A 9,672-nucleotide genomic window follows, 5' to 3' on the forward strand; every position below is an offset into this window, starting at 1 on the left:
ACCATAAGTAATTTGAGAAAACATATTCAGTATTACGTTTGTATAGTTGAAAAATGAAAACACACCATTATTTTCATAGCATGGAAACTGAAGTCCAAAAAAAAAAATTATCTTACCTGGTGAGGACATACAGAAGATACTGATTTTCGATGGAGATGGTGGAGGTGAGGGGGAGGGAATAAGGAGTGTCTCATAATCCTGGCAGTGAAGGAAGGGCACTTTAGGTACATCAAAATAAAGCACAAGCTTTAAAACATTGAAAAAGTCTGGCCTGTTCTGTGCTCAATTTACTTGCTGAATGAGTCAATAAATGCGTCCATCATCCTCTTAGCAATTTCATACATGTTTTACTACTACCAGATCCCTTCAATTACACCTTCCGCATCTCCAAAGGAACGAGCCACAGTGGCTGTAATCATGGCTTAACCCTGTACAATTAGATCATCCAGCATATTTCAGCTTCTGCAGTAGCCATCACACCACACAAAGGAGAAAGGTGGACTACTGTGCCTGCTCTCAAGATCTACCACCGATGCAATCAGCAGAATCAACCACACCATGTCGGAGCCCTGAAGGGCTGACTCGAATCTTTACAACCCAGGTGCCCTGCATCCATGCCAATAGCACAACAGTACACAAACTCGGTTCCCTCCACAGAAGTGCAGTGTCCAGTTTGTAAAATTGTGTAGTGAACTTATTCAGGTATCTTCTCTACGACATCTCTGCTTTAATCTCCTCACACTAGGCCCCGATGAAAGACCTCTACCAGCAACCTAACCACAAGCTCCCCAGCAGTGGCGATAGTACCCATGACTCGGTGATTTGTCACAAGAAGCTGCTCTTCCACCTTTCCCAGTGGCTTCCGAGTAACAACAGGAGAGCTCGATTCTGTACAAATGGGTGTGAACAGCCAAGGGGTTCACCAGGAAGCACAACTTGGGGATTATTCCTTCTAGTTTGTTTCGTTTATGTTTTCCGGAAAATCTGAGCTGAAGGAATGGATGGGGACTTTCAACAGCCAGGTTGGCCGGTGACTCCTTGAGTCCCTGGGGGGGGGGGGGGGACCAATCCCATGTAGAGCAGAGATGATGCTCTATAGCAGGTTAACCTCCTCCTGCGACAGCATTTGGGGATTCAAAATCCAGACCTTCCTGGGTGAAAGGAGAGGAAATAAACTTTCCCTTCTCGATCCACAAAAAGCTCACTCTTCAAACTTCAATGTGCAGAAGATTCACCTGGGGAATCTTAAAATGCAAATTCTGATTCAGGAGGCCAGGGTGGTGCCTGAAACTCTGTCTTTCTTACAAGCTCCCAGGTGAGGCTGGTGCTTCCGGTCACTTGCCCTTACTCTGAGTAGCAAGGCAATAAATATAAACAATCCAGCTATTCAGCTGAGGAGTCGGGGTGGGGGTGGGGGAGGGGGAGGGGCGCGTACTAGGAGGAAAATAGAAATATATTTGATATTTGATGCCCTCATGTATTGCTCAGTTTTTTCCTTTGTGTCCTATCTTTGTAATTTTTTAAAAAGGGCAAATACATACAATCTTTTTTTTAGAAGAAAAGGAAAGAAAAAATGACCAGCTCTGTGTTTTTTCTTGTTATGAAGTCGGTATCTGCTCACACCCTGCCCGAGGGTATGGCTTCGGGATTCTGGAATATCACAACCTGATACTAGAGCATGTGGGAACCAGGAGACTCTTTCTGAACAGAAGAGCTGACCACAGTCATGGTCAGATCTCGGTGAGATCTGTGCTTGACAAACCAAGGAACATGGTGGTCAGAAGCCACGGCAGCCGAAGGCCAGCATGGTGCATCTCCCTGGATGTACACCGATTCAGGTATGGGGACCGGGGGGCAGCTAACATGCATAAGTTAATTAATAAATCATTTAAAACATAATTTATATCAAAACAAACATGGATATTTTACGTGGCAGAATTCAGACATTAAATACATTTTTCAGATTAAACAGACACTTGAAAGAAAATTTATCCTTGCCCCCCAGACCCCAGTCTCCCGTGATGTAGGGGCATCTTGGTTAAAAAAAAAAAAAAAAAACTGGAGAAGTGATGACCCCCGTGAACCACAGTGGGGCTTAGACTAATGATCCCACAACCACCTCTGGGGACGCAGACAGGGAGACTGCCCCAGCAACGGCAGCATTTCCCCAAACTACAAGCCCCATTCATCATCCGTGGAGAGTTTAATTGTCCTGTCCCACCTTTGTGTCACTCCTCAGCATTATAATCTTACACTGATATTTTCAACTGAATAAATATCACCAACTACCTGTCTCACAAGTACAACATGTCTACAACTAAGCTCCTTGGATCTACACCCAGCCCTTCCAGACCTGCTCCTCTTCTCACATTACATTTATCTCCATCCATCTGGAGAGAAGCTGAGCACTTCCCCAGCTTTTTCTCTCCTTTGCCCACAAGATCCAGTCTCTAAATCCTGTCATCTCTGATGATGCCGCCCATCTCCTGAGACCATTCCCTCCCTCTCCACCTTGGCTCAGCCCTCATCTCCTCTCACCTGGACAACTGCCATGACCTCCAAGCCAGGTTCGCTGTTCTGGGCTGTTCCCACCTCAATATTCCCTCCACACACTGGCTGCTGGAATGATCTTCCTAAAGCATGAACCCAGACCCGTCCCCTGTCCTGCCTAAGAGCTTTAATTGATGCCACCCCTTGTTCCCCATCCTTCTCTCTGGATCAGATCCAAACTCCCAAACCAAGCTTTCTAAAGGCCCTTTAGAATGTGGTCACCAAACTGCGGTTCCAGCCCCCGCCCCTCAGGTCCTCCTCTTGTTGTCATTCTCTGACCACCCCATGTTCCGGGGCCACTACTTTGCACATACAGTGTTCCTTCTGCCTAGAAAGATTCTTGCACCTTCTCCAACTGATGAAATCCGCTATCCTCCAAAACTCAGTTTAAATGTTACATAATTTATGAAACATCCCGCAGATCTCATGCTCATATAATTCTCCTCCCTCCTCACTCCCCCAGTACACCTCGTACCTGCCTCTATTATTGCCCTTTGCCATCATATCATGGTTATATGTCTATTGTGAGCTCTTCACAAATAAAAGCCAAGTATCTTTGTAGCCTCAGAGTCTAGCCCAGAACAGCCCAGTGAATGAGTGTATGAATTAATGAAAGGTGGCTTTTCTACCCTGCTTTCTGTTTAATTCCATGCTTTCTGACCCAAGTAGGAGCCTACTGATCCCACTTGAGGAGAGACAGGAGTGAGGGACCATTAACCATTTCCCCCGCAGTTGAAAATCCTCCCCTTACCCCAGGGGAATGCCAGGAACCAAAACCTTACAGGAAATGTTGGTCCTGCTTGCCTGGGTCTCTCACATCAGTCCAATTGGTGACACTACTAATTTCCAGCAGTGGGATGGAGATAGAGAGAAGAGATACATTTCTGGGCAAGAATTCAGGATAGAAAAATTGGATGTCTCCAACCTCCCTAAAATCAAGTTTTTGTAACTTCAAAATGCTGTGAATGAATTCCCAGGACATGAAAGTATAAAAGAACTAGAAGTCCAAGTAAATGTGATTAGAAGTGTCTATGCCAGTACATATTAGGTCTCTATTACTTATGTCAACACAATCCAGCACTGTCATGATGTATGTCATGTCTTCCTAACCAAACTGTAAACGCCTGTGAGCATACACTATATTTTTACCTACACTGGGTTAACTCTCTGGGCCTAATGCTGTCTTTTTAATAGAGGAGAATTCCAATAAATGCTGTATACATGATCAAGGGTTGGCTGTGTACATGTGTGTCTATATATACTATGTAATTTTTTCTGTTATACTTTGCCTACAGCTTTCACTTAAAAAATGGAAAAAAATGGAACCAATCAGGTTTTGCAAACAGAACAGGCATATAGGCCTGTGTTGATACCTAAATGGGTTTTGCTTTTGGTCCTGCCAGAGGCAGGGGGATTGATTAGTTAATTCCTCCAGGGGTCTTCCAGCCCTGTGGTTTTCACTCCGCAGTTTTCTCTTGAGAAAGTCTATGCAGTCAACTATATACCCGAATGCCGAGGCGTCACTGTGGATTGGATCTGACATCTAGAAACCGCACTGGTGAATCTTAAGTATGTTAATATGGATAATTTAAACCTTATAAATAGCTTCCCATAATGTGTTTCTTGCCTGAGGAGGTCTTTTGGTTGGAGTGCACTACGATCAGGCTTGAGTTTGCAACTTAAAAAGAAAACCAGAATTTGAGAAGTATAAAATTTTATGTAGCTTTTTCTTTCATAAGCTCATGTTTATTGAAAGGGCTGGTGGTAATCTCAGGGAAAATGGAGCTGTGAAAGGGACGCGGGGAGGTTGCTTCAGCTCTCTGTGGGTGCTTCCTTATTAAATTGGTGTGGTTTCAAAATCAAAAGCTAATTATTCTAATATTCTCACCTGAGGTGGGTAGCCTGCCTGGGCCATGATGGTTCCCACTGACTCTTCAGCAATGAGCAGGTAAAATTTGGGTGATGACACCTAGAGAATGAATAAAGCAGGAAAAAATATATAGAACTTTACTACCCTCTTCCTAACTTAGAAACAAACAGATGAAAACATATATTGGGCTTTAAGACCTAGTTTAAAAATTATTTCCACACTGCTTATCATTTTAACTGTATGTCTTCATTATCTTCTAAAACAAGTGTCAAGATTATAAAAGAGGTTCTTATACAGACTTCTTATGTGCGCTTAGACATGTCTTTAGCAGTACAGAACTTGATAGAGAAGTTTCATGCCCAGGAGTCCTTCTAAAAGATGTTTGTGGGTGGTCAGCACCCTTGGAGAGCCCTCTTAAACTAATTCGGGAGGGCATCTGTCCTGGCGTTACCTGGTTACCAAATCCGGAAGTTCTTAACAGAAAATGTTGAGGCATTTATTATATTTTTAACTTGCAGTTCATTTTGTAGTTATCAGAGAAATCAAACAGCATGAGTTCGTGAACTTCTTTTTGAAATATAACTGAGTTGGCTAAATAGCAATTTTGAAAATGCAGGTTCTGGAGTCAGACCATGTTGACAAATGAAAACTCTACCATTTAGAGAGGGTGGAGCCTCCTTGTCTACAAAATGAGATCAGAATAGGATCAGCTTCATAGGGTACTTGACAGAATTAAACAGGAAAATGTAATCAAAATACTTGTAGAGGGACTTCCCTGGTGGTGCAGTGGTTAAGAATCCACCTGCCAATGCAGGGGACACAAGTTCGAGCCCTGGTCTTGGAAGATCCCACATGCCGCGGAGCAACTAAGCCCATATGCCACAACTACTGAGCCTGCGCTGCAGAGCCCACAAGCCACACTGAGCCCACACAGCGCAACTACTGAAGCCCATGCTCCCTAGAGCCCGCGTGCTAAAACTACTGAGCCCACACGTGGCAACTACTGAAGCCTGTGTGCTCTAGGGCCCGCGTGTTGCCAACTACTGAGCCCGCATGCTGCAACTACTGAAGCCAGCGCACCTAGAGCCTGTGCTGCGCAACAAGAGAAGCTGCTGCGATGAGAAGCCCGCACACCACAACGAAGAGTAGCCCCTGCTCGCCGCAACTAGAGAAAGCCCACGTGCAGCAATGAAGACCCAACACAGTCAAAAAAAAAAAAAAGCTTGTATAAGGGAAGTTCTCATTACATATTTGCTATCATTATTTTAAATGTGTGATATTTGTGGTTCCAGGAGCCTTACCAATAAAGCAAATAGTGTATGATATTAACTTCTAGTGAATTTACAAATTATTAAACATGCCTCAATACAGAGGAGTCGAACAAGAACACTGATGCATCTATAATTAATTCAAATATTTTGATAATAAATTGTTTCTCTAAGTCTCATGCTTTCAAACAAACTATAATTATATAGTGGTTTTATCTGTGCACACAATCACTGTAAGGGGGACGGAGGTCTCGGTGGGAAGGCCTCTATCGCCCTCCATGAGGTTGGGTGACAAAATGTCAGGTTCACACTGCTGGCATGAAGTCATGGTGAACAGGCACCAGGCTGAAAGGTAGGGAACTTAAGTCTGCTGTTAAACAGCACATGTCTGGATCGAGTCACTTCACTCCCCTGGGTCTTGATTTCCTCATTTTTAAAATGAAAAGACACAACTAGATGGCTCTCCTGGCCCTGTCACCGCTCAGGTTTTATACTCCTACCCACTAACAACAAAATACTTGGTGTTCTGAATAACTGAATGTTCTATTTTACTTGACAAATAACGTAAGTACCGTATATGAATGATAGATGTTCAAGAGATGTTGTTCATCCACAGGGGCTTGGTCTTAGAATCAAAACTCCTAGAGTGTGCATAAAGAACTCTTGATTTCGGGCTTCCCTGGTGGCGCACTGGTTGAGAGTCCACCTGCCGATGCAGGGGACACGGGTTCGTGCCCCGGGCCGGGAAGATCCCACATGCCGCGGAGCGGCTGGGCCCGTGAGCCATGGCCGCTGGGCCTGCGCGTCCGGAGCCTGTGCTCCACAACAGGAGAGGCCACAGCAGTGAGAGGCCCACGTACTGCAAAAAAAAAAAAAAAAAAGAACTCTTGATTTGATGACTCAGATGACACCTGAGGCTCTGGTTATGCCAGAGGTTTGTTATTAGAGACAAAAACCATAAAACTGTACCACAAAGTGTGCCTGATTATGTGAACTTTGCTGGGGGTGGTAAGAAGTTCTACATAAGCTTAAGGTTGGCTGCCCTTATGTGTTAATATTTTAACAGTTCAGAGTATACTTTTTAAGGTACGTGTGAAATGAAAATGTTCCACTGTTGTAGGAGTGACGATATTATCCAGCACATAATTCTGAATCTGATACTAACTAGTTCCAGAACCTTAGCCAAGCCACTCTGAATCTCCTTTCTCTACATGTAAAATGAGGTGAGGATCCAAAGACATAATAGATGTGAAAACACACTGGAAAATAAAAACCATCATACAAATGCCATAAACTGTTATTCTGCCCTGCCAAAAAATGGAATGATCAGTTAATTCAAGTGGGATGGATTCAACATGCCAGTTCTTTGAGGTAAAGAGACCTCCAAATGGACGGATTGTCAGAATTTTCCATCCAGATGCTTGCTCCTCTGTCCATTTAGCCTAAGTCAACTCGAAGGCATCCCTTATGCTACATACACTCCTTATCAATTAAGCTCTCATTTATATACTTAGGTTTTCGTTTTGGTTTTTTTTCACGTGGTCAAGATTCATTTCAAGGCCTGAAAACACTGACTAATCGAAAATGGCCCTACTGCAATTTCTTATAATATATAAATACTTTATATATGAAACTTAAAAAAATGTAGACACTATTAACTAACTCCTAAACCACACACTATAGGCTTTTCAAAAGCAATAGTTATTTAACAAAATGTAAGGTGACAATATCAAAGAATTTTCACACTTAATGAGGACACAACCAGTCGCAAGCTACTCAAAGACAAATCTTTTTTACACTTTCCATGTTTGTTTTTAACTTTGTTTCATAGAACCACTGATAATTGAGGCTTCTTTCAAGTATAGGATTTCTAACATTAAATTACATTTTCTAAGTATTTCTATAAAGAAGAAATGAAAAAGACACATACTACATTGTTTGCCATAAATTCATACACCAAAAAGTCAAAACATTCCTGCTTCCCCCTTCTCCAACATTAGCTTTAGATGTTCTTCTATATATATAAACAGTTTTGTTAAAATCAGTTCTCATTTATGTAGATTGGGGGAAATGGTTTTGTAATGAGTTATCTTTAAAATTATCTTCTAGATAGCACTCTTTAGCCTTAAATTACATTGTGCACACACAACTATAACAGTCTGCATTTGCTCAGGAACATACAGTCACATTAAAAACAAATAACTTTGTATTTCATAGTTTAGTTGGCTCTTAAATAGTTTCCCTAAGGGGAGAAACAAGTATTTTGTGTTGTTTAAGAAACTGGTATATATAAATGAAATGCTAGGTGTTCGTTTAAACTTTGAGGAAACCTACAGATGAACATTTGGGTGTTTTTTCTAAAATGCAAGAGATGTGCACTTAATCACTGTTCATATATTGAAGCAATGGGATGACAGATACAGACGCAGATGAAACTACATTTTGTAAATGTAAAGTTGGATATTCTAAATGGAATAACTGACACTGACGATTGTTTACAGGAAACAAAGGTTAAGAAAAATGTTGAAGAATATCTACTCTTAAAAAGAGAGACGTGTTAATACAACACAAAAATGAGAGCTAGAGATTCGAAAAACACTCATTTTACTGTTTTAAAAGAAAAACAAAAAAATAATAGGGAGAGAGCCTAGACCAATTAGAACTGAGGCAGCTGTAACAAAAATGGAACACAGTACAATGATTTGAGCCCTTAAAGGAAATGACTAACTAAAATGAAATTTCACAAGTCTTCACGTCTATAATAATATATGAATGCACAAAATATCAAAAATACGAAGTCTGGATTTTTCCCCTTAGGTTTGTAATAAACTGTCAAACCTTTGCTTAATATTGTTACTTTTATGAGCCTTCTGATTAGCAGAGCATGCTATACAGGTACATGCATGCTAGAATTTTACCATGAGAATTATAGTTCTCATCTCAGACTAGTGACTTGCCTGTTACCCATATTTATATATATTTCATTTCCATTATAAAACACTTAAGACATTTCTAGTGGTACATTTTAATCAACATATTACATAAAAAAGAATCTTGATTTTTTTAAATGAACCTCTTTAGTACTGTAACATGATGGGTTTAATTGAATAGCTGGAACATAATATGGTAACTACATTGTACTGTTTAATTCACAGCTGTAGGAAAACATTTGATTTTTAAAATATAACCAAGATGAAGCTGTAGAGTTATGAGCAGCAAAATATTAGAAAACAGTGAATGAATAAATAAGATGCTTTTCCTTCAGTGGCCATTTATTATTTTGCTTTTAGGAACCTGGAAGAAATTGTCTTCTTTGAGTTTCAAATGTTCTAGTAAATCTAGTCGTTTCTTGGCTTCCTCAATATCACCTTGAATTGCTGAAATAAGTGACTCTAAAGAATCAAAGTTCTTTTCTGGTCTGAGGTAGCCGGCGATGGCCACGTTGAGAATTTCCTCTTTGAAAGTATGCATGATATTAGTTTCCATGGACTTTTCTGTATTCTTGTAGTATGGGTTCCATCCTATGCTCACCACCATCTTATGGGCGTCTCCACTTCCAACACTGGCCCAACCATAATATATGCCAGTGGATGCATCAGCTGGAAGATTATCTACTACTGGTTCAGGAAAGTTAGCTGTAGGGACGCCCTGCTGCTTGGGGCCGCGACCGAAGCCCCGCACCACCTGGCCGCGACAGAAGTACGGCAGGTGCCTCATGACGCCGTCCGCTCGGGGTGCGGGCTGCGGTCCAGTCCGCGCGTCCCGCGGAGCTGCCGTCGAGGCGGTGCCCGGACCCCCCCGGACCATGCAGGGGACAGGGGCGGGAGCTCCGCAGGCCGGCCGGCCGGGCAAGCGCACGGGCGTACTACAGGCCGAGCAGCGCGGACAACACACCGCGAGACGCTCACGCCGCTGACCGAACAGAAGGTGCCGGGCGACTCAGACGCTGCGTCTGGGCTCCGGAACGCCGGTCGACAGCTGAAG

The 9,672-nt window shown here is 42.4% G+C and overlaps 1 protein-coding gene across 1 annotated transcript; it reads right to left on the reverse strand.

Moving 5' to 3' along the window:
• Positions 1-8,949: 8,949 nt before the first annotated feature.
• Positions 8,950-9,405, reverse strand: LOC309818651 (riboflavin kinase-like; the record flags this gene model as incomplete). Its single annotated transcript, XM_082648451.1, has 1 exon — positions 8,950-9,405. One exon carries the CDS (start codon positions 9,403-9,405, stop codon positions 8,950-8,952), a length of 456 nt encoding a protein of 151 aa, XP_082504577.1.
• Between the last annotated feature and the right edge of the window lie 267 nt (positions 9,406-9,672).

The sequence above is a fragment of the Grampus griseus genome (assembly GCF_964374135.1).
Source record: "Grampus griseus genome assembly, chromosome: 2".
NCBI lineage: Eukaryota > Metazoa > Chordata > Mammalia > Artiodactyla > Delphinidae > Grampus > Grampus griseus.